The sequence below is a fragment of the Elephantulus edwardii genome, unplaced genomic scaffold, assembly GCF_000299155.1.
Source record: "Elephantulus edwardii isolate Elephantulus edwardi_28Jun2011 unplaced genomic scaffold, EleEdw1.0 scaffold00016, whole genome shotgun sequence".
Taxonomy (NCBI): Eukaryota; Metazoa; Chordata; class Mammalia; order Macroscelidea; family Macroscelididae; genus Elephantulus; species Elephantulus edwardii.
The window spans coordinates 18,634,876-18,661,303 of record NW_006399766.1 but is presented as its reverse complement, the minus strand read 5'-3'; the positions used below and the strand labels follow the sequence as shown (position 1 = coordinate 18,661,303).

Below are 26,428 nucleotides of genomic sequence, written 5' to 3'. Positions count from 1 at the left end.
TTCCCTCGTAAAGGCTCTAAGATCCAGTTTAACGTCTTTATTCCTGGCAGAGTGCCTCTTTCCTCCACCTCTCCCTAAGCATGGGACCTACACATTCTAGTCCTATGTCCCTGCCCGCCCACTTTCACATCATGGCCTTGCCAAGATTTACTAACCCCCCAAGGGTGAGACTTGCTGAATGAGTAGACTTGAAGTCTTCCTCACTCTGGCATCCTTCTATCCAACACAGCTACCACTGCTCCTTAGCCTGAACTCTCCAGCTCAAAACCACAGGGCAGCGGTTAAGAGCATGAGCTGAGCCAAAATGCCTCAGAGGCCTCGCTTGCTGGCTGTGTGGCTTTGAATGAGTCATGTAATCTTCCTAGACAAAACTAGGGATATAAATGAAAACAAATATATTTCACTCCAAAATTCAAACTCATTGCTATTGAGTTAGAACTGTAAGCTGACGCTCCTTTGGGCTACTGAGGCTGTAAACTGCACAAGATGAGATTGTCCACCAGAGATTTGGCCAATCAGAGAAGTGCAGCCTTCATATGAGCAGTGCAACGCCCCAAGGACCAAACCAAATCATTTAAATGAAAAAAATGTAATAGACTATTATTAGTATTTACTTATATAAGGATAACTGTTAAACTTTCTCAAGTGTTTACAGTGTGTCAGATAATATGCAGAGGACCTGAGACACAGTATCTTGTTTTAATCTCAGGATAACTCCATATGGTATGCACTACTATTATCTCCATTGTAAAGGTATGGAGATTGAATGCTAAGAGGTTACATAACTTGCCCAGGTCATACTATAAGCAAGGATGGGACTGGGCTTTCATACAATTCAATATCTCCACAGCCCAAGCTCTAAAATGTTTCAACAGAGGTCGGCAACCTTTCTCTGTAAAGAGCCAGATGTTAAATAATTTTGTCTTCGTGGACTGTACGATGGGGTCTGTCAATAGTCCTCCACTCTGCTACTTACTGCACAATTGGCCACAGGCTATTAACAAATGATTGGGGGCAGCTGTGTTCCAATTAAACTTTATTGATTGACATTTGAATTTTATACCGTTTTTCCGATGTCAAATATAGTCTCCTCCTTTGGACTTTCCCTCAACAATTAAAAATGTAAAAACCATTCTTAGCATCCTGATCTCACAGAAGCTAGGTATGGGGACAGATTTGGCCCCAGAGCCTTAGTTTGCCAACTTCTGCACTACACTACAGAGCGGCTTTGCAGTGCCTAAAATGAAGATTGAAGGATTTAATTTTATTTTGATCAGAGAGCAGTAGCTCTAGGCAGATCAGAAGTTAATCTGTATCACACAGCAATAGACCTGAATTCACTTCCAAATTATTCCTCTCAAAAGCCGTTAAACTGGAACGGCAGCAGTAAGAGGAAAGGAAGCCAAGTGACTGGTTACTGCAGCCATAATCGGAACAGCTGCTGGCTATTCTGCTGCGGCACCACCACTCTAAGCGCTGATAGCCTTTAGTGAGCCTGGCCCATCTTCTGGAGTTAAAGGAGGAAGTGCTGACAGGAGCCGATTTAGACACTGACTGTCAAGTTCATCTTACCTGTTTAGTTCTATGCTGAGACTCCGTGGACAAGTTATTGTATGTGTAGTGTGCTTGTGTGATGCCACAAAACAACACTGCAACCACCCCTACAAAAGACAAAGAAGTGCAAGTTTACATCAGAGGATGCTTCCCAAACACGCAAATTAATTAATATGTATTAATTATTTATAATTGGCTTTCATTTGATCATTCATATACATTCTGTTTCATAAAAATTAGAGTAGAATTTATTTTAAAAGTAGGCTATAAGCTGACATTAAACCTTCCATTCATGACTTAATTTTACTGAGAGAGGCACTACTTACTCAGAAAATCTGTTTTAGACTCCAAAGCAAAAGAAGACATCCCGGCCACAGGCAGTGTGCTCAAACCCAAAATGGGCATGCTCAAATACTAGCTGAGTCTGAGCACTGGTTGAACAAGTGACTGGCAAAGTCACTTCTTGAGCGGGTTTAAAAATCCTAAAGGACAAGTTACCTACCTGTGAAACCCCATGCTTCAGCCAAGAGGAAGGTGCTCCAGGACATCAAGAAGAAGAGGCCGGTCTCCAACAACTGGAACTCCCGTAATTTGGTGAACTTTGTTACGTAAGACTGTTAAGGTTGATGACATGCACTCATAGTACAGAAGTATGGCCAGAACAAGGTAATAGCAACACAATCATACAGAGGAATGTCTCTAATTATCCTAACAAAACAGACACAGAAGAAGGGGGCAACATGAAGCAACTCTAGTCTTACTTTTTTTAAAGCAATACTTGGACATCTTGCTGAGAAGTCAGTAGCCTCCTTCAGTGAGGACTTCTTATCGCTGAGTCAAGTGAATTGTCTGACGAGAATCACATAGCTTGCTAGAAAACATTCCGAAGAGGGCAGGAAGGAACCAGCCCTACATATCAGACACATAGCATCTGACTCTGAGAATTTGCGACTCAACTAAATGCAAGACAGCTTCCCTAATGACAGCAATTTGCATTGACAAAAACAAGTAAGTCCCTGTGATTTCAAAATCCCCCCACCAGATATGGAAGAGGAGGAATCAATGATTTATTGGTTGCAAATATCCTTTTAAAAAAACCATAAAGGGGAACTATAAAACAAGGATCAAATTGACTATATCTGTGGAAAGAGAAGGATGAGAACTTCAATGTCATGTCAGAACAAGATCAGGAGCTGAGTGCCAAATAGACAAATAAAGGCTCATATGCAAGTTCAAGCTGAAGCTGAAAAAAAAACCAAAAAACCTGTCCACGAGAGCCAGAATAGGAGCTTGAATTCAGTCCATCTGAATTTAAAGACTTTCTTAAGGATATGATGCACTGAACACTAACGACTGAAGAGCAGATGAGCTGTAGAATAACATCAAAGGCATCACCCATGAAGAAAGCAAAAGGTCATTACAAAGACAAGATAGAAATAACTTATCAAAATGGATGTCAGAAAAAATTGAAATCAGCTCTTCAATCTCTCTCCGTGTGTCTCATGACCATCGAGTTGAAACTGACTCATAGCTGACCCTCCAGAGGGTTTCCGAAGCTGTTCACTGCTCCGGAGGTGGACTGCCCACATGGATGTCCAAGGAGCCACTGATGGATTCCAACCTCCGGAGGAGATCCACCTCTGGACGAGCAGCACAGCTCCCACCAACTCAGAAGTGTCTGGACTGCAAGGAGATGGACCGGCACAGGGATTGCCACGATGGGCTTGAGTACTGCGGGGGCTGAGTGAATGGGGAAGATCACGCAAGGTTCTGATCTGTTGTACACAGGTTTTCTATGATTTGGATTCAACTCAATTCAATGGCCCCTTTACAACAATAACATCACCACCACCTCTGTGTGGCAAGGCATTGCAAGAGGAAGAAACTGAGGCACTACACTCGCTTTTGTTGTTGTTGTGTGCCATCGAGTCAGAACCAACCCATAGCTGAGCCTGCGGTGGGTTTTCAGAAATCCTTCTCCCACAGAGCAGCTGGTGGATTTGAACTATATGTTTTTGGGATTGCAGCACAGCTTCTTAGCACTAGGCCACCAGAGCCGCCTACCCTCACTAATATTAGTCTCATAAGAATTTCTTCACAGCAGCAACATACATTAGGTGAGGACCTAGATTCTGTCTAATATGTACCAGAAGATAAAGATTACCAAGATATACCACCACTCTCAAGGAACCTGGAAGGCAGGCATTATCTGTTCTGGCTTTGGAGTCTTTTAATTGCTCCTTTATGCTTCTGTTTAAGAAACAAAATAAGACAAAACAACCCAACAATCGAAAAACAATTAATAAAATAAGCCTTTTCCAGCACAAAGTAAACTCAGAGATTCTTACAAAAAAAACAAACAGCAAAAACAAAACCCCTCACAAACCAAAAACCTCAAACTCATTGCCACTGAGTCAGAACTGACTCCTAGCTGACCCTCCAGTGAGTTTTCAGACGCAGTAAGTAACTCACAGAGGAGGAGGCTGCCCATCTTTTCTCTCACAGAACGGCTGGCAGGTTTGAACTGCTTGCCTTTGGACTTTACCCTCCAGGCCACCAGAGCTCCTGTAGAGATTCTTCGAAAGGAAGACTGTATTTGCCTTCTATAAAAGGGCTCTTTAGAATGCGTCCAGTCCCAGCCACCTTCCCCACTGTCCTTCCCCATCCTCCGTTTGCTACACTGAAGTCCAAAGAGGGGACATACAGCTCCCCGCATGGTAGCCAATGGCAGTGGCCTACTATGGCACGATTTTTCAAGGAGCCCTAGTGGTACAGTGCATTAAACACTGCGTCACTAAGAAAAAAGTCTGTGTTCTACATCCATTAGCCATTCCATGGGGAGCTCTGGTGGCTGAGTGGAAAGAAGTTAAGCTGCCAACCCAAAGCCATGTGGTTCGAATCCACCAGGATCTCCATGGGGGAAAAGATCAGGAAATCTCCTCCCATGCAATTTATAACCTCTGAAAACCTGCTGGAGGGTCAGCTGAGTTGGTTCCAGCTCAATGGCACACAACGACAACAATAATGTACTCCACCGGACAAAGTAAGGCAGTCTGCTTCTGTAAAGCTATACAGCCTTGAATGGCCTATGAGAAAGTTCTACTCTGTCCTAGAAATTTGCTGTGAGCCAGAATGGACTTGATGGCAGTGGGTTTGGCTTTTTTCAAACATGACTGTAAAGTTATTAAGTATAACACAATTCCTATTATGGAATTAGGAAAAGTCATTCACTGAACACAGCATTCAACTACTTCAAAATGTTAAAAAGAAAACCCAAATGCACTGAAAAGGATATTAAAGCCGTCACCACTCCAGTAGCAGCGCCCATCGCAAAAGATCCGCTAAAGATCCCAAGGAAGATCCCGATAGACTTGAACATGGCTGTGACATCAAAGGTGTGACTGTTGTCTCCAGCAGGCTGGTAGGCCACTATGGAGCTACGAGAAAGAGAGAGAGAGAGATCGCTGACTCTTCCTAGCAGTGGTTTTTACTTTAAAGACTATTGTTGAGCGTAGTACTTCAAAGATAACATCAGAGAGGCCTGAAAGGATACTTTGAATTCAAATTGCAAAAATATAGATATAAAAAAAAAACCCACACAACCCAAACCCCCAAAAAACCCATAATAAACCTTCAGAGAAAGTCAGTTTTATCTAAGTGACAGTAATTTTAGGAAGCAGAACATCTTAATGTCTTCTATATGAAAGCTGCGTTGAGCTTTTCCCTCCAACTGAAGACACTACGTAGCACTGTGATTGCATTTAAGATTGACCAGTACCCGAATGCCCACAGCCTAAGTGCCTGAGCCCTGACATACTAGTGTGAACAAATGAATGAAAAGCCCCACTCCTTTCTAGCAGGAGCCTGCAAATAGAACTCTGTACGCTAACACTGTGCAATACTCAACTGTATCACACTTTCTTTTGGGGAAAACCAAAGAAGTCTGAAGTACCTTTTCAACCCCTAGAATATTTATTTCAGTGGGCCAAATGCCTAGGGTCTAATCACTGAAATGGACTTTTCCAGATAGGAAAAGGGATATGAAAAGGAATCGTTATTCCTTCCAAGGAATCGAAACCTGCTCAACGATACGTTTAGTCTACCCAGCTGGATCCTCTACCCTAAACTTCTGAAAGTGCATCACTCTGTAACAGTTCAGGGCAACTACATTTTGAACTCACAGTCCAAAACCAGACTGTGAAAACTTCTTTTATGGCACCCAACTCAGGAAAGAAAAATGGCTTGAAAAAATGGCTGTTGCCAACAAGTCTCTCTGTTCACAGTGGTTATCACTGCTAAATCAATTCTCATCTCAGGTTAAATGTGGACCAGTCCCATTAAAGAAGAGAAGAGGGAAACATACATTCCAAAGACTATAATGAGTTTTCCCTGGGGTCACTGTAGTCCTTTGACTGGCTGAAGGCAAAAACCAAAGTGAAATAGTGTTTGGTATACCAGGTGTACCAATTCCTTTTACATCTCCCCTTTTCACATTTACTTAACCCTAATTAAAAGAAGTAAGACCTGATTTTTAAAAATCCTAATCTTTATCTGGTTTATTGAAGCAGAGAACCAACATTCATTTTTGGTGGTTGCATTTTCTAAGCCTCTATGAGAATTGAATATATATTTACTTTAAAGAACAGAAACTTCTTTTATCACAATTCAAAAGGCAAGGTCAGAGAACTAAAAATTTGAAATACTTAAACCCAGTGGATCTGATATAAGGAAGCCTGGCAGTGCAGTGGTTAAAGCACTTGTTTGCAAAGTGAAACGTTGCGGGTTCTAATTCAATAGCCTTTCCTTGGAACAACAATGTGGTGTGCTTCTGTAAAGATTTACAGCCTCAGAAATTACTCTGGGACAATTCTACTCTGCTCTACAGGGTCACTATGAGTCGAAACCATTAGCTCAAGGGGAGTGGGTTCAATGTCACATTGTTTTCATTTCATAAATATGGGATGCCCCTACACGTAAGGGGCTCAGCTATCAAATATCATATTTGAACACATTAAAATGTGACAATATGGCAGCTGGCTGGAGAAAAGAAAAGACAGTCAACAATCCTCCCTTTCCTGAACCACGTTTTTCAGAATGCTGGCTGGAAATGGACTCTTACTACAATATGAAACGTCCTTTAAAACACATCAAAGGAAAATGAAAGCCAGTGATGAGTGTACTGCTGAGCTTTCAATTCCATTAAGACACATCATAGCTACCAATGTGCCTTTTTAGGGTACGCTCTGGATATAAGCCCTCTCCAAGAGCTCCATCAGAGTACATAATGAATTAATCTCTCTCTTGTGCTTCTTGAATGGTACTGCTTGTGTACAATCCTTAGAAGAAATGAGAAAAGAGTCACTCAAATAGTTTTCCAGAAGGTTCCATTACCTTACAAAATCCTAAGAAAAGCTGCAATAGAAGGATGCGCATGTCCTTTTGTGAGAAACAAGAGGGGCATTTTTTTTTTCTTTAATGCATTTTTCACCAACACTGTCATGTGTTTTCCCAAGCTCAAAATCTTCCAAAGAGTTTCATCCCATTAAGGCTAGCCAACTGTTTTTAAAGTTGCAAGATTGTTATTTTATTAATGGAAAAGCTAAAAGGCACAGGGTACATCAGCTACAGATAAGAACAGAACAGCTATTTAACTGACTCTTAATTCATTGGAGCGAGGAGAAAGGAATACTTAATAAGATAATTAAGTAGTATAATTTGCCAAGATAAGGAGTTGGGAGCTCAGAGCTACTGGCTGTTCCTTCTTCTTCTCTTCACTTGGTAGTACTGGTGGCCTTCCGTGCACCTATGTTCAGAAACGTCAACAATCTTTGGAGCCTCATTAATTTTTTATAACATGCAAGTTAGAGTAGTCATTTCTTCCTACCACAAATAATAAATAAAACTTTCATGCTGCATCTATCATCACTGAGGATATTTATGTCTGATACAAATATGACTTAGTCTTTTGGTTTTAGCTCTTAAATTTACATTAGCTATAAACAGCTGGGAAAAAAGTCTCCCTATTTATTGCTGTTGTTATGTGCTGTCAAATCACTTGCTAATCATAGTGACCTTATGTTTAACAGCTCTGAACCCTGCCCTATCATGTGCCAATCTTATTGCCTCTGACACACTTACCCTATCTCTGACACACTTACCCTATTACCCCAGTCACTGAATCAATCCATCTCATCGAGAGTCTTCCTCACTTGCTCTGTTCTTCCACCCTCCCAAAACTGCTGTCCCTCTCGAAGGACTGGTCCCTCTTTGCAGCATGCCCAAAAGTATGGACAGAGCCTCCGAATCCTTGCCTTCCTAGGAGCAGCCTGCTTTCATCTCCAGGACGACTCTGTTTGTTCTCCTGGCATTCCATGGTATATTCATTAATCTTCTCTAGCACCACATCTCAAAGGCATCAATTCTCCTTCTATCCTCCCTAGTCATTGTCCAGCTTTCTGACGCATAGCAAGTAATTGCAAAAACCAAGGCCTGGATCAGGCACACCTTAGTTTCCAGACTGACTTTGTTGCTCTTCAGACTTTCCCAATGCAATTCATCTTTTCATTTCCTGGCTGCTGGTACTAAGAGAGTTGATTGTGGAGCCAAGCAAACTAAAGCTGTCAGCAATCTCAGTCTCTTTACCATCTATCATAATGATCCTAACCAGTCCAGGGGTGAGAATCTTTGTTTTCTTGATGTTGAGCTTCAATCCATATTGAAGGCTGCAGTCCTTGAACTTCTGCGCCAGCGCCTCAGGTCCTTCTCAGTTTCAGCAAGCAGGGTTATGTCATCTGCATAATGTAGGTCGTTGATGAGTCTTCCTCCAATTCTGTTGCCACTTCCTCCTCATAGAGCCCAGCCTCCCAGATAATCTGTTCTGAATATAGATTGAAAAGGTATGGAGATAGGACACATCCCTGGTGTACACCCTTCCTAATTTTGATCCATGCTGTGTCACCCTGCTCTGTTCAGACAACTGCCTCCGGGTCCAAGTATAGGTTTCACATAAGCACAATCAAGTGTTCTGGTTTCCCATTCTTCTCAGAGTTAGGCTATATGTGGGGAGGTTAATTTACATACAGTGGCATTCATCAAAAAGGATTTCACCCTTTGTGTATTTTTGCACACAAAAATGAATGGATTAGTTTATCAGAGACATTTAGGAAAATTTAAGGGATTAGTATAACAGAGATATCTAGGGACATTTAAAGAATTAGCATAACAAAAATCCAGGAAAATGTAAGGGATTAGCGTAATAGAGATATTTAGGAAAATTTCTTTTCCATTGTGTAGGCAGGCAATCAGGTTATACAAATTACAGTTAATGACTTATTATCACATAATAATGATTTATTATTACTTAGCAACATAGAAAATAAGGTCAGAGTTTTTTTTAAAAAGAAAAAAATATAAAGAGCTTTTACTTCTCTCTCACTGGAAGACCTGGTATAGAATAAAGGCAACTATCGTTAGGGCTGGATATCTGTTTAATAGGAGTGGGCAAACAAGGTATACTCAAGATCTGGATCCATTTTCCACCTGCAGAAACCTTCCACTCACATGGATCCAGATTCTAGAATCATTAAAAAAACTTGCTGATTTCAACAATTGTTGAAAAGAGGTATAAATTGGCACACCTAAAAATTAAAAAGTTTTTCTAAAATATTAAATAAGAGCAATACAGACAAAACGATGATCTCTTAATTATCAAACTGGCAAAATTACAAATATGTAACAAACACTTTGTTGGTGAACCTGAGGAAAATAGGCACCCCCACACTTTACTGATTAAAGTGTGAAGCGATACAATTCCTTTGACAGGCAACTTAGCAATATCTAACAAAATCACTAATATATTTTACCCTTTAATGCAGCAGTCTTACTTCTGGGAATTCATCCTACTAAACCACCTGTGCATGTATGAAACGAGGCAAATTCAAGATTAACCACTGCAGCACTGTTTGGGATAGCAAAGGATTGAAGTCATCTCAAGAATCTAGCAACAGGTGACAGACTGAATAAACTACAGTACAATTCACACATAATACTATACAGCTACCAAAAAAAGGACTAAGGAATGGTGCTTGCAGATGGAAAGATCTCCAGACTATGTTGCTAATGAGAGAAAAAGCTAAGTATAGAATAGATACAGCTGTTACTTTTAAATAAAAAAAATGAGATACATGAATATTTATATTTGAATACTTATTCATATTTAAATAAAGTACTACCAGAAAGATATACAAACAAGATTTTAAATGGTTATATTTTAAAAGTTTACCTCTAAGGGGTGGCAGAGAAGGAAGAGAGTAGATAAGAATCACAGTAAGAATACGAATGTTCAATCAAAACTTTTTATATGGCTTTGATATTTTGAACCATGTTCATTTTCAAACCAAGTGAATACGTTAACTACTAAAAAAATTAATTTAGAAATAACACTTTCAACTTATAATGTAAAAAGAGAACACAGAAGCGTGTGTGTGTATATATATATAGTATAAACACAACTAAGTAAAAATACTAAGCATAGAAAAAGAGTTAAAGGAAATGTTCTAGAATGTTTACAGTAATTGTCTTTAGGCAGAAGGGCAACATACTGCTTTTTTCCTTAAATTATCTATAAAGCATGTATTACTTCAGGAGAGTAAAGAATGACTTGTTCTCCCAAATATTTGCATTCATAGTCTGCTTCATTCAGGAAGTGATTTTTGGTTCCTAGTACCGTAACTACTATAATGAATATAATAGGAAAACAAACACTTACGAAGAAAGCACTATGGCAACAGCATCATTGAGGACACTTTCACCAAAAAGAAGCGCATAGAGTTCAACATCGACTTGAAGCTCATGGAAGATGGCAAGAACAGTCACTAGCAAGTTGGAAAGAGCCAAGCATTAATAATAATAATAATAATAATAATACCACCTTCAATTGGCAATCATAACAGTTTCATAACAATTTCATATTTCTTAGAAATCCAACCTAATAAACATTCCTTTATCATATAAAAGACAGTAATTCCAGAATATTTTTCTTTTCCTTAATTATGTACATTCATTAAAAATAAAACAAACAAAAAAAAAACCCCACTCACTGCCATAAAGTCAGAGTTAATGCAGAGTTTCAGAGGTGGTAAACTAAACAGGAGGGGATTGTGCAACTTTCTCCTATAGAGAACTTGGTGGACTCAAACTGCCTGCCTTTGAGTTGGCGACACAACTTCTTACCATTAACCTTAAAGGACTGGCTAGACATTCATTCTTCAGAAACATTAATAAACTTCTCTTCTACATTTCTTTTCCTTGAAGAGCAGATTTTTAATTTCTTACAGACCAGATCATTAATCTTTGATGATAAAGATTATGAAAAGTGTCTCCTACTGAAAACATCATTTTTCACCTAGAACCTACAACTCACTCCTATTTGACTTGCAAATTTCAAGCACACTAGTTTAGCAGAGACTGAGGAAATGAAACACAGGGTTCGTTTCCAGTTGGGGAAAATATATATGGCCTGAATCACAGCTGCCACATTTCATATAAGACACAACTATCAGGATAGTACAGTATGAGGAGACAAGAAAAAATTCTTTTTAGGTAAACTGTTATGTAAGAATCCTTAAAAAACATGAGAGAGAAATTGCATTATAACTTTAGCTGCTGAGTCACATCAGCTCACTAGCTAAATAAACCCAAGTCAACACTAAAGATTACTATAACTAGAGATGGGAGTGTCTCCTCTAATGCTACCTTAAAAACAGGAAGCTTACATTTAAAATTATATAGTTTCTACTGTAAAGCATTTCCTCCGGAATGTACTGATAGTGAAGCTTACGAAGAGAGAGGAAAATGCAGAGTGACCACCACACTACAGAATTCTGAAAGAATGTATGGCACACCCCTGCCACAGAATTAGGACAAATGCCTATACCTACAGAATTAAGAAAAAGACAAATTTTACATATATATATATATATATATATATATATAGAGAGAGAGAGAGAGAGAGAGAGAGAGAGAGATTGATTTATATATTTTTATATTAATATATACACATATATAGTTGTTGTTGTTAAGTGCTGTCAAGCCTTAGACAACTCATTTCCCCATATTCATAGAGTTTCCAGAGGCAAGCTATTTGGGAAGTGGATGCCACTCCTGCTTCCAAGCTTGTTTTAATCGGAAAACTCCACCAAACACTGTCCACCATGGGTAACCATTCTCACATTTGACACATCAGTGTCACAGGGTCCAGCATCACAACAATCACGAGTTACCTCTATGCAGCAAAAGAACAGACCAGTGCTCGACCACTTAGAAGAATGTTTGACCAAAAACTATTAAAACCAGGCCTGAGAGCCACAGATTAAAATCGCACACCTTTGGCTTGGTAACATAACTTTCTATCCACTAGGACAACAAAGCTCTCTCTATGTTGTTGTTATTGTTAAGTGCCATCGAGTCGTTGACGACTCAAAGTGAACCTATGAATGAAAGACCTGAACACTTGTATAATTCATTGTTTCTCCATGTTCCTAGAGTTTCCAGATGCAAGCTATTTCAGAAGTGGATGCCATTCCTGCTTCCAAGCTTGTTGTAATCAGGAAGCTCCACCAAACACTGTCCACCATGGGCTGAATCAAATCATCTCACACCCACTAGCGAGTCAACATTCCCCTAATCCTTACCAGAACCAGCAAAAAAAACCCAAAAAACCTCTGTAGAATCCAGCAGCTGCAGATGACTTCCAAACTGGATTCCAGCCAAATATATATATAAATACTTTCCAACTTATGTAAGCAAAAGATTTGTGCTAGAGCTATTCAAACAATAGCCAAAACAAAGTTAGAAGGCTAAAATAATGCTGGATCAATTTTGAGTTCTCACAGGCTCTGAGAAGTTGAAGAACTTAATTCCTGTGAGCAATATTATACAAAAATATTAAACCTAATTCACAGAAATTAGATTCATTCCATAGCATGATTGTTTAGAAGTTGACATGAAAAAGCACAGAGGAAATAAGCTATACTAATATAAAAATAATTTTTATAACCCAAAGTCCAATCTGATATAAACAATTAATTATAGGGAGCTCTGGTGGCCTAGTGGCAAGAAGTTGTGCTGCAATCTTGAAGGCATGTGGTTCAAGGCTACCAGCTGCTCTGTGGGAGAAGCATAGATAATCTTCTCCCAAGCAATTAACTGTCTCTGAAAACCCAACAGAGGGTCTGCTATGGATCAGTTCCAACTTAACGGTACCCAACAAGTCAAATATGACAAAATAAAATAGTAAATATTAACCTAACAAAAACTCAAAATCACTGCCATTGAGGTAGGAATTGGCTCACAGTTGACCCTCCAGCAGATTTTCAGAGGTTATAAACTATGAGGGAGGAGACTACCCTTCTTTTTTCCTCAAAGCATCCAGAGAGGTGCTGTCTTGGGCTAGCAGCACAACTCCCTAAATGATGTCACCACAGTGCCCTTAAAGTCTGACAATACCCCCAAATTACTATATACATAAATTAGAACAACTGTCTCCAACAATCATTTATATTCTTTTTCTTAATATTTAATGCAGGTGGCAGAAAGTAAACAGAAGACTTTTAGGGAACTGGTTTTCTAGAAGTTTGAAAGAAGTGAATAATTATTATCCATTTTCATTAATCTCCCATACTAACTACAGTCAGAGCTCAATCAAACTACATAAAAATATTTTATAGTCCTTAATTAAATAGCATCAAACTAGAGACCAAGACTGGGCAAATACAGTAAACCAAGTAAAAGGAAAAATGAAATATGTGCTTAATAAGAAACCATTATTTGTTTTCGTTAATAATTGGAAAGTATAGTACTGTGAGAAGTTTCTAATCATGAATTTTGCACTTCAAAGGAAGAAATACCTACATCTGCTTTAACTGTAAAACACTGTATCCTAAGTATTTAAGCAAGCTCCGTTCTGCTATCAAATAGGGGTGGCCTCTGGGCAACCCAAAGGCACATGGTTTGAATCCAGCATCTATTCTGAGGGGAAAGATGGGCAGTGTCCTCCCTTGTGATTTGATTTACAGCCTCTGAAAACCCACTGGAGGGTTAGCTTTGAGTCAGTTCTGCCAACAATGACAACTGTCTAACATACCCAGCAAAGGAAAGAGAAGGGTGAATGAGTGGATGATCACACAATGTGTGTATTGCAATTAATGTTATGGAACAAAATTTTCCATATTTTATTTATTCACATGTATGATTGCTTGGAAAAAAACCCAATATGCTTTGTAAACTTTCACTCAATCAAATTACAATTTTTTAAAAAAGGAAAAAAATACCTGGGTCAGTTGCCGAAACAATGGCACCAAACAGCAGGCAATCTGTAAAGTAAAAATCTCCTGCAAGCTGTCCAGTTACTTTCATCAGTGTCACACAGCCATACATTATTGACCTGTTAAATGAAAATATTCCTACCTTAGAAAAATCATCAGCTTTCACAGAGTAAGAAAATTGGGATAAAGTAGTACCTTTTGATTAATTTTATACCTGATCCATGCCATTTTAATGTGGTAATATCTTGACCTCAAGGGAATATTATCTATTTGAATACAGTTTACTCACACAGTCCTCAGGAATACGGTGCTGGGTAAAGCAAACACATACTAAAAGAAAATATTATCATTTCAAGACTAAAAGCTTTTTGTACATCAAGTACTTACTTACCCAATAACAAAACAAGAAATTGCTGTTCCAAGAAAAGCATATGCTAGGATAGAGCCAAGGTTTCGAAAGAAATGTCTCTGACAAAAAAAAAGAAAAAAAGGTTGCACTGTGTTAGAAGACTTAACAACTCTTTGAAAAAGAAAAAAGCTTTCTATTCTAGTGTGCTATGCTAATATTAAATGCATTATTCATTAAAGAAAATGAGAGGAAGCATTCTTATACAGGCATAAATTTTAGCATCTAAAAAGGATTAGAAATTAAAACAAATGGAGGGGGAAAGGGAGGGGAACCTAGAAACAACTGGGTGCTTTGTTTCTGAAGTGTCAAATATTATAAAGTCCATGGAGTGTAAGTTTCTTCAAATTATATGTGAAATGCAAAAGCACTTACCCTTTTCAGACTATATCCTGCATAAAATATGATAGGAGGAAGTAATATGTTGAAAAATACTTCTGGATCAAAAGTAACCTGGGGAAATAAACAGAATTCTTTAGATGAATGTCTTCAGAGCTCATGTTACATTATCAGGAAGAAATGAAAATGTTAAACTGATCAAAGGTAAGGAAGGATATTAATGTGGTAAAAAAAACCCACTTCCCAACCAAATAGCAAGGAGAGTTTTAGGAAAATGTATTCCATTTTGCCTGTGTAAAGTGTGTTAGTGTGTTAAAATACTACGATATTAAAAACCCTGAACAGAGAAGAAAGCATGAACATATTTTTTACTTTAAAGAAGACAGAGATTCAAAACAGTTAACATAAAATTTGAGGTCCAGCATTATAGTTAACATGAAGAACCAAGACTCGGTGCACAGGTGATACCTTAAAAGTATACAACATAATACTATGGTAAACAGTCCCTACACAAAACATATTTCTAGTCTGACAGGCTACTTCCTTCAAGATGGATTACATTTAATAATGCTGCATCCCTTCAAGAGGATGGATTTTATATGAATGCAAAGAGGCTCCACATATACCTACGCTAAATTACAGCTGACTAGTCTAAGGAACTGGAATTTTCTCCAGGTGGAAAGAACTGTAGTTGCAAAATAAAGTTTATACAAAAATTTGAAGCCGGGGTGGAGCTCTGGTGGCCTAGTGGCAAGGAGCTGCAACTACAATGCCAGAGGTGCACGATTCGAACCCACCAGATGCTCTGCCGGGAAAAGAGGGACAATCTCCTCCTGTACCAGTCAGATCTGATTTGATGATACACTCATACAAAAATAATAATAAAAAAAAGAGATTCCATATTAAAAAAAATTTGAAGCCATTAAAGATGGTCAGGAACACAACCAAGAAACTATAAAACGCCAAGTGTTTCCAATGCAGAAGATGGAAGCAGTGGAGGCAAACAAGGAAGGGTGGGCAAGAACAAAGGGCCCTGAGCATAGCAGCACCGAGAAGGAGGAGGGCCACCAGAGAGATCAGCTCCAGGAATTTCTGGAAGCCAGTGAGACACAACCCAACCCTCCTACACAAGTCATTAGGCACAGCACAGTACAATAACTGATACTCAAATGAAGGTCCTTGAAGTTGTGCCAACTAATAAGCCAAAGGATGATTAAATCCTGCCCAGTACAGAATATCATCAAGGCAAGAAATAATTCAAAGAAATACTATTATGTTAAATTAATGTCATTTTAAAAGTATTAGCAGATGAAATCAATGTTCTTGAAATGCTATAAAACTCTAAGTATCAGCTACAAAATGAAACAAACACCCATGAATTCTGCTTAACTCAATACTGCCCACCATTTATTTATAATTGCAAATAATACCAAGTGAAACAAAAAGGGGTTTTGTATGTAGTTGCAATCAGAAAATAACATTTACAGACATACCCATTTCCATAGCATTATATTACTATCATTAAGTGAGTTTTGACTTTATTTTAAAGGCTTATTTTCAATATAGTTAAAAAAGTATTCTCTTTCTTCTGAATCCCTTCTAGTTACACATTTTGGGGAGGGGGGAAAAATGCCAAAGACTGTCTTTAATGAATAACTTACCTTTCTAAGCATCTCATTATCTTGAACATTATTGAGTTCATGTGAGCTGATCTCTCCTTTCAGCGTATACTCATAAAATTTTCCACTAACATTCACCAATAAGGTAGTTGGACTTGACTGCACTTCACAGCTCAGGGTCACATTATTTACATCACTTGGAACATGAATGCCATATCGCAGTACAAGTCCCACCAAGAGACCTGGAAACAAAGGAATAGGTAAGTCTTTCAGAGATTACTTCTTTTGCACCCCCATGTGTATTTTTGGATGGAAAACAGAAATTTCCTCAGGACTCATATTAAGGCCAAATGCAGTCATATTTTTAAGTATTACTAAATTTTAAGTCTGAGAGTTAAATATTCACATAATCCCGTGGGGCAGGAGGGTAAAGGATTCCACAGGGTGAGAGGAGAGATGACTGCTATTTTAGTAATCTGTTGTCATTGTTGTTAAGTGCCACTGAGTCAACTAAGGTTCAGTGACCCTATGAACAACAAATCCGAACCCTGCCCTATCCTGTGCCATCCCCACCATCTCCAATTTCTTTGAGCCCATTGTTACCATCATTGTGTAAATTCATCTTGTAGAGGATTTTCCTCTTTCTCTGACCTTCCACCTTTCCCAGCCTGTCCTTTTTCAAAGTCTGTTTCCTCTCAACAAAAATTAATGCTGCTATAACAGAGAGACCACAAGTGGCTTTAACAAACAGAAATTTACTTTCTTACAGTTTATAAGGGGCTAGAAATCGAAATCAGAGGTGCCAGCTCTAGGGAGTGAAGGCTTCTCTCAGTGTTGGTTCTGGAGGAAGGCTTTGAGTCCCTCAGAGATTTCCATGTGTATTGCCTGGCCTTCATGGGTATCAAGGAGCTTCTTAATACAGGGATCAGAATTCAAAGGATGCACTCCATACACTTTTGATGATTTTTTTTATTGGTGGTACTCAGTTCCCCCCTTTCATCTTGTTTTCTTCCATTTTTATCTCTTCTGGAAAAAAGTTGTTACCAGCTACAACCTAGGGGAAATTCCATATATCCTAAGGGGATGTGAGAAGATTAAGGGGTATTGCAGTCTACCCTTAGAACCTCTTACAACTATGTGGTTTAACAGATCACAGTGGATCATGACACAGTTGTAACTTTACACACATGTATATTGGGGACAAACAATTCAACCCAGGAGAACTTCATTTCTAAATCAATACATATACATAAGTGATGAGAAGAAAGGTGATGAAATGAGAAAGTATCTTTCTCTACCCTAAATATGTGGGTGGGGTAAACCTTTGAGCTAATGAAGGACCTTCATTTGCTGATATGGTACAACTCAAAATGAAGAAAATCAGCTGCAAACAACTATTAAAAATTAGAACATAGAATGTACAAAGTTTGAAAATGAGAAAACAGAGTTGTTGAGATGAGGTGGATTCTCAGTTGTTTTGATTTGCATCTTTGATAGCTAAGAATTTTGAATCCGAATTTCCTCTTTGGTGAAGTTTCTATTCATATCTTGTGTCTATTGTATGACTGGGTTGTTTGCCTTTTTCTTATGGAAATTCTAGAATATTCTATAAATTTCAGATAGGAGTCCCTTATAATATATGCTATTGTCAAATTCTGCTCCCCCCCCCATCTGTGGGTTTGCTTTTACCCTGTTGGAGAAATTTTTTGATCTGTATAGGGATTTTCTTTTAGAGGGTCCAATCCATCTATTTAAATTCTCTCCTGGTTGTAGATTTTTCATTATGTTTGGAAGTCTGTTCATGCTGTAGATTAGGGCTTCTAGAGTTATTCTAAGCTTTTCTCTGATGAATTTTATAGTCTGGTTTTACTCGTAGATCCCTGGTCCAACCTTGAGTTGGGTTTTGTGTATGGTGTGAGGTGTGGGTCTTGTTTAAGTTTTCTGCAGGTGGCAGGGCAGCAAACAACAAATACTAGAGAGATTGGAACTCGTATTCACTACTGGTGGGAATGTAGGATGGTACAAATACTATAGTAGGTGGTCAAGCACCAGGTCATGGTACTTTCTCAAAAAGCTGGAAATATAAATATCATTTGACTCAGCTATTCCACTACACCCTTGATATCAGCAGTCAGGAAATAAGGAGATACATTGCACTTGGAAAATCTGCAGTTAGGGATCTCTCCAAATTATTGAGTAATGATGTTAGTTTGGGGACTAAGGCACATCAGGTTCAGACCATAGTCTTTCCAATCATTTGCTCTGCATCTAAGAGCTGGACAATGAATAAGGATGACAGAAGAAGAATGCCTTTGAGCTATGGTGTTGGAAAAGAGCACTGAACATCTCAAGGACAGCCAAGAGAACAGATATGTCTTGGAGAAGATTCACCCAGAGTGCTCTTTGGAGGCAAAAATGATGAGGCTTGGCCTCACATACTCTGGGCATGTTGCTAGGAGGGGCTATTCCTTGGAGAGGGACATGATGTTGGGAAGGGTTGGAAAAGAAGACAAAGACCCTCAACCAGGTGGATTGACACAGCGACTGCCACAATAGGCTCTTGTGTCAGGAAGTTTGTTCACACTCAACTCAATGGCACCTAACAACAACATTCCACTACAAGAAATATACCCTAAAGAAACCAAAGCCACAACTCAGATTATGCACAGCCATGTTTACTTCAGCATTGTTCACAAGAGTGAAGAGATGGAAGCAGCCCAACAGCCCATCAACAAATTAATGAATAGAAAAACTGTGGTACAGTCACACAATGGAATATTATGCAACACTTAAAAACAATGAAATAGTAAAACACTAAACAACATGAGTGAGGAAACTCGAAGACATTATGTTGAGTGAAATATCTTAGTCAAAAGGACAAATAACTGCATAACACCTGTTAAAAATAAGACTGAAATGGGGAGTTGGGGGGAGAACAGGAAAGAGTGACTAGATTTTGATCACTGCACTGGAACAGATGAGGGGAAGGACTGACGGAAGGGAAATGTATAATTGGGCATTATATATGTGACAGTTGAGAATCTGGAATAAGGTGTGTATTACAAAGTAGACTGGGGAAGGGGGAGAGAGGAAAATGTGCAACAATGAGGGAATAAAAACCTCAATCTTTCTATGCACACCCATGTTTACCGCAGTTCTGTTCACAATAGCAAGGAGTTGGAAACAACCCAGGTGCCCATCAAGAAACGAATGGATAGAGAAGCTGTGGTATATTTACACAATGGAATACCATGCTGCATTGAAAAACAAGGAACTCATTCACTATTATTCAAACTGGGTGAGCCCGGAGGACATTATGCTGAGTGAAATATCTCAGTCACAAAAGGACAAATATCGCATGATGCCACTGTTGTAAAATGGGACTGATATCAGGGTTGTGGTAAGACTGAGAAAAACTGGATAAATTGTGTATACTACACTGAAACAGATGAGGGAGAGAATAATTTAAAAGCAATGTATGATAGGGTATTATGGTTATCACAAGAGTCCACAATTAAGGTTGCATAGTGGAATGTACTTGGGGCAGTGGGAGGGGTGTGGGGGGATTGTGTACCAGGGAGAGAGTGTTTATTTTACTTTCCAAAGAGAGGAGCGAACTGGGGGGGGGGGCAGGGAGAGAAGTGCAGCAATGAATGAATGGAAATCCAAAATCTCTGTAAATGTTCATTAAAATTATTTTTTAAAAATTTTTAAAAATCGGGAAAAAAAGAGTAGAAGACAGCAATAAAAAATGCACACACACAAAAAGAAAGAAAGAAAAAAACCTCAAACTTTCTGTAAACTTTCATTAAAAATCACACTTAAAAAAATATCCTTTGACAACCCCACGGGGGGAAAAAATGAAAATTGGAGGCTATAAAAAATTAAATATAAGGCATGAAGATCATATCATAGCCTTGTTGTTATGTGCCACTGAGCTGGAACTGACTCAAAGTTAACCCTTGAGCACATTTTCTGAGGCAATAACTCCCATAGAAGGAGCCTATCCATCTTTCTCCTGTGGAGCAGCAGATAGGGCATTTGAACTGTGTGCCTCTAAATTGGCAAAACAACTCCTTACCCACTAGTCTACTAGAACTCCCTTCCTAGGCATTAGTGGGCCAAAATGGACAGGAACTGGTCATTTTGAATAAAACAATCATAAGATCTACTATGCTGGGAATGAACAGGGATGATGTCACATCTATCATCAAAAAGAACATTTCAAGCTCTACCTTAAAGAACAATGCTGTCAGTGATAAGATAATATCATATATTCATACAAAGAAGACTTATTAATACAAGTGTTACTCAACTACACACTTCATCAAAGATGAAAAATTTCTACCAACTTCTATACTCGTAGGCCTCCAGAGCTCCTAAAATTGACCAAATATGCAATCAAGATACATTAATAACTGGTGACTGGCATGCAAAAGTTGGAAAGAAAGAATTGGCAGATAGAAAAATACATCCTTGGTTGTAGAAATAAGGCTGGTGATCCCATGACAGACTTTTGTACTACCAAAACAAAGATCCTCACCACCAGGCCAATAGGCAGTATCATGATGGAGAAAAGAGTAAGGTTGTTAACAATTTCACCTTGCTTGGAGCCACAAATCAACACTCTTGGCACCAGTAGTCAGAAAATGAAAAGCAGAGTTGCATTTGGAAAATCTGCTGTCAAGGACCACTCTATGGTGCTAAAGAGCAATGTCAGTCTAGAGACTACGGTACACCTGATCCAGGCCATAGTCTTCGCAATTGCTTGCTATACATCTGAGAGCTGGACAATGACTAAGGATGACAGAAGAAGAATCAATGCCTTCGAGTTGTGGTGCTGGAGAAGAGTACTGAACATACCACAGACTGTCAAGAGAAACCAGGTCTGTTCTGGAGAGGGTGAAATCAGGTTCCTCCCTAGAAGCAAGGATTTTGAAGCTCTGTGTATGCTTTGGGCATGCTGCCAGGAGGGGCCAGTTCTTGGAGAAAGACATCATGCTTGAAAGGGTGGAGGGACAGCAAAGAAGAGGAAGATCCTGGATGAAACAGACTGATACAGTGACTATGGCAATGGGGTCACATATGTCAGAAATGGTGAGGTTGGCTCAGGACAGGGCAAGGTTCTGAGCCATTGTTCATAGGGTTGCTATGAGTTCTAGTTGACTCGATATCACATAACAACAATGGCAACAATTATAAATATCTTTTTTTTAAAAAAAAAAGTTAAACAACAACAACAAAAAGACCAACCACACACTTATGCAGGGGTTTTTCTAAGCTAAAAGTGAAGAAGGAAGCCCCTGCCCCTCCCTAAACTAAAGTCAAGGCAAAGATGTTAAAGGCCAAAAAAGGCAGTCCTGAAGGGCATCCAAAGTCACAAAAAAAAACCAACCCAAACCAAACCCAAGATCTGCACATCACTCACCTTTGACAGCCTAAAATTCTGAGACTCCAAAGGTCTCAGCCCAAATAACCCCAGAAGAGCAACCCCCAGGAGAAACAAGCTTGACCACTATGCCATCATCAAGTTTCCCCTGACCACTGAGTCAGCCATGAAGACGATAGAAGATAACAACACACTTGTGCTCATTGTGGATGTCAAGGCCAACAAGCACCAAATCAAACAAGTTGTTAAAGAAGCTCTGTGACACAGATGTGGCCTTGACTAGGTCTGCAGGAGAGAAGAAGGCTATGTTTAACTTGCTCCTGACTATGATGCTTTGGATATTGCCAACAATATTGGGATCATCTACGCTGAGTCCAACTGGCTAATTCTAAATATAAACTTTCCTCACCAAAAAACAACAAACAAACAAAAACCATAAACAGTGACTATATAAGGACATATCACCAATTTAGCATATATGGGAATCTAATTGACAACATCTGTGGTAAGAGACTGTGGGAAAGCTCAATACTCTCAGTCAGAATAAGAACAGGTGCTGACTGTGGAACAGATGACCAACTGCTCATGTCCAAGTTCAAATTAAAGCTGAAGAAAAAGCAAATCCACCAGAGCTAAAAATAAGACCTCAAGTATATCCAACGTGAATTTAAAGATCAGCTGAACATTCTAGTGACTCAAGATTCGAGGATTAGAAATTATGTGTATGACAATCAATAGCCTGGAACAGGACACATATTACAAAGTTAACTGGGGTGGAGGATAGAGGAAAATCTGCACGAATGAATGAAGGAAGAAATGAAAAACCAACTCAAGAAAAGATATGACGCATTGAAGACTAATGACCGAAGACTTGATGAACTATGGGATGACATCAAGGACATCATCTATGAAGAAAGCAAAAGGTCATTACAAAGACAGGGGAGAAAGAAAAGGCTAAAACTGATGTCAGAAGAGTCTGAAAGTTGCACTACAATGTAAAGAGGCCAAAACAAAGAGAAGAAATGCTAAAGTAAAACTGATAAACAGAAGAATTCAAAGGGCAGTTCAAAAAGGCAAAGTAAAGTAGTATACTGAAATGTGCAAAAAGCTGGAGTTGGAAAATCAAAAGGAAATAACACATTCAGCATTTCTCAAGCTTAAAGAACTGAAGAACAAATTTAAGCTTTGAGTTGAATCCTGAAGGATTCTATGGGCAAAATCTTGAATCATCCTATCAATATTCAAATATACACAATATTCTAAGTATCATAAAGCTATTTTGATCAATGACTTTTTTTCAATAATAGCTTTATTGAAACATATTTCCCATGGCAAAGAGTCTATCCATTTGTTGTTGTTAAGTGCCGTGGAGCCGTAGATGACTCATAGCGACCCTGTGAATGAAAGACCTGAACATTTGTATAGCTTTGGTCGTTTCACCATGTTCATAGAGCTTCCAGAGGCAAGCTATTTTGGAAGTGGATGGTAGTCCTGCTTTCAAGCTTGTTTTAATCAGGGAGCTCCACCAAACACTGTCCACCATAGGTAAACATTATCACATTTGACACATCAGTGTCACAGTGTTTAGCATCACAGCAACCACCAGCTTACCTCTGTACCACAAGAGGACAGATCAGTGCTATTTCTTTCACTCAGCATAATGTGTTCAAGATTTCTCCATATGGTAGGATGTATCAGAACATCATTTCTTTTTACAGGTGACTAATATTCTCCATTACAGGAACATATCTCAACTGCAAGTTGAATCCAAACCTCCAAAACGTTCCCTAACTCCAAGATGCACAGGATACCCCTACTAGTCACATTTTACATCCTTGTTTCCTTTCATGAACTAGTCAGGCATCCCAACATAGAAATGGTTAGTGCCTCAAAGTTCATTGATCAAAACAGGATCTCTTTCAAGGAACTCTCAGGATGAGTAGACAGAATAAGCAACTGTGACACAATAGTTATGGATGCAAAGCATTAGAAAATAAGAAGAGGGAAATAATCAAGACTGAGGGAGGGAATGAAAGACCTTCCAGAGGTATCACCTCAGCATATATAACAAAGTAGAAGAGTTTTCCAGCTAGGGAAACAGGAATACTTATCAATTCGAGAAAGAATGGGAGAACTCAACCCATGCAGGGAATCACAGACCACTGTGAATGTCTGGTTCATGAAATACAGGTCAAAGTGTTGGCAGAGGCCAAGTCATGTAAGACTGAAAGAAGGAGATGATGAGGAAGGAGAATTTGGACTTCATCCAAAAGGCCAAAGGAAATCACAGAAGGGTGATAAGCAGGGCCTCACCATCAGGTTTCTATTTTAGAAAGATTAGACTTGTTTGGTGCTGTTGAGTCAACTGTGACTCACAGCAACCCTACATAACAGAAGAGAACTGGCTCAGAGTGTTTCTAAGGCTGTAGTGTTTATGGAAGTAGACAGCCACATTGTCCATAACTTTTTACTCTTAAGTGGCTGCTAAGTTTGAACCGCAAAACTTGGTTAGCAAATGTTCCAGAGAGAAAACCACTGTGGGCTATTATACAAAAAGTTTAGCGCTTAATTCCCTTAAGATAAGGGAGAGGGAGGATAGACTGTATATATTATATAGAAGATTTAGTGAATGAGTAGACTAGGAGGAACAAAGAAGACAGACCACTTCTTAAACAACAGTCCTTCAAAACCCTATGAACGACGTCGTACTGGAGGTAGAGCCCTCAGATTGAAAGACACTCAAAATAAGGAATAACAACTATAAACATTCACTAATAATTGGAACATGGGATGTTTGAAATATGAATACCTGAAAACTAGACATTGTAAAAAATGAAATGGAATGCTTAAAGATTGACATACTAGGCATTAGCAAGCTGAGATGGATTGACAATGGTCACTTTGAATTAATCATATGATCTACTATGCCGAGAATAAAAAAGTGAGGAATAATGAATCATACTTTAAAAGATCATTCCAAGATCTAGCCTTAAATATACAATGCTATGAGCAAACAGATACTATTCATCCACATACAAAGATTATCTGTTAAGTCAACTATCCTTCAAATATACACACCAACAGCTAAAGTAATAAAAGTAGGAAAGGAGGATTCCTATCAATCGACTTTTGCAGTCTGAAATAGACCAAACACGCAATCAAGATCACTCGAGAAGTTAGACTCTGAACACAAATGTGGCACTGGTATTGGAGGGACATTCATTAACAAGGTGTATTATTATACAGGTCACAAAGTTGTTTGCAAAAGTAAGGAAAGCTTGATGAATTTACTGCAGAAGATCAAAGATTACTGTCTTTAATATTTTAATATAGGTTGCATTTTAACATCAAGAAAATAAAAAACCTCACCACTGGACCAATAGGCAATATCATGTTAGATGGAGAAAAAAGTAATCTGTCACTGAATCAATTTTATTTGGATCCACAATAAAAAACCATAGTAGCAGCAATTAAAAGATCAAATGAAGTGCTGCATTGTAAAAATTGACTGCTGGGGACTTTTACACCAGGGATCTCTAGTGGTCTAGTTGGGAAAAATCTGTGCTGAAATCCTGAAGGCATGCTGTTCAAGGCCACCAGCTGCTCTGTGTGAAAAAGACGGGAAATCAACTCCTAAGCGATGAACTGCCTCTGAAAACCCGCTGGAGCGTCAGTACTGATTTTACAGTACACCACCACCAACAGGACCTTTAAAGTGCTAGAGCTCAAGGATATCAGTTTAAAGACTAAGGCAAGCCTGACCCAAGCCATGGTCTTTTCAATTGCTTCCTACACATCTGAAAGTTGGATGATAACTAAGGATGACAGAAGACGCCTTTGAATTGTGGTGTTGGTGGAATATTGAATATCTTCAAATGGATGGTCGAAAGAACAAACAAATCGGTCTTGGAAGAAGTGCAACAAGGTTGCTCCTTGAAGACAAGGATGGTAAAGCTTTATCTCACAAACACTGAGCATGTTGTCAGAACAGGCCAGTCCTTGGAAAAAGACATCATGCTGGCAAAGGTCAGCAAAAGAGAGGAAGACTCTCAGCTAGATGAAATGACAGTGACTGTAAAAATGGGCTTGAGCACATCTGAGATTGTGAGGATGATGAAGGAGAGGACACAAGGTTCTGGTGTGTTGACCACAGGACTGTTATGAGTTGTAGCTGACTTAATGGTGGTTGTTGTCATGTGCCATTGAGTTGACTACGTCTCAGAAACCCTATGCACAATAGCTCTGAACCCTGCTCTATCATGAACCAATCTCAATGTCTCTGACACTCTACCCTCACTACCCCAGTTATTGTGTCAATCCATCTCATCTGGGATCTTCCTCTCCTGCACGGTCCCTCCAACCTTCCAAGAATGATAACCCTTCTCCAAAGACTGATTCCTCCTGGTTACATACCCAAAGTATGTGAAACAGAGTCTCAAAATCCTTGCTTCCACTGAGAAGATTTGTTTCACCTTCTCCAGAGCAGACCTGTAAATTCTCTTGGCAGTCCATGGTATATGTTTAATACTCTTCTCCAGCACCACAACTCAAAGGCATTGATTCTTTCTCTGTCATCCGTGGTCACTGTCCAGCTCTCTGATGGTTATCAATTAATAGTGAAGACCATGGCCTAGATCAGGTGCACCTTAGTCTCTAGACTGACATTCTTGCTCTTCAGCACTCTGAATAGATCCCTGACAGCAGACTTTTCTAAAGCAACTCATCTTTTGATTTCCTGACTGCTGGTGTCAAGAGTGTTGATTGTGGAACCAACCGAGCAAGCTGTAATTGTTAACAA

General features: G+C 39.0%; 1 protein-coding gene across 1 annotated transcript in view; it reads right to left on the bottom strand.

The window, feature by feature from the left end:
* SLC9A6 (solute carrier family 9, subfamily A (NHE6, cation proton antiporter 6), member 6) overlaps positions 1–26,428 on the bottom strand; it is a 64,450-nt gene that overhangs the window by 23,984 nt on the left and 14,038 nt on the right. Inside the window, exons 2-9 of the mRNA XM_006881817.1 lie at positions 16,284–16,483; positions 14,659–14,736; positions 14,269–14,345; positions 13,884–13,996; positions 10,322–10,427; positions 4,850–4,991; positions 2,057–2,162; positions 1,573–1,661 (exon numbers count right to left, since the gene is read on the bottom strand). Of these exons, the coding sequence (XP_006881879.1) occupies positions 1,573–1,661; positions 2,057–2,162; positions 4,850–4,991; positions 10,322–10,427; positions 13,884–13,996; positions 14,269–14,345; positions 14,659–14,736; positions 16,284–16,483 (911 nt within the window). The remainder of the gene's footprint in view (positions 1–1,572; positions 1,662–2,056; positions 2,163–4,849; positions 4,992–10,321; positions 10,428–13,883; positions 13,997–14,268; positions 14,346–14,658; positions 14,737–16,283; positions 16,484–26,428) is intronic.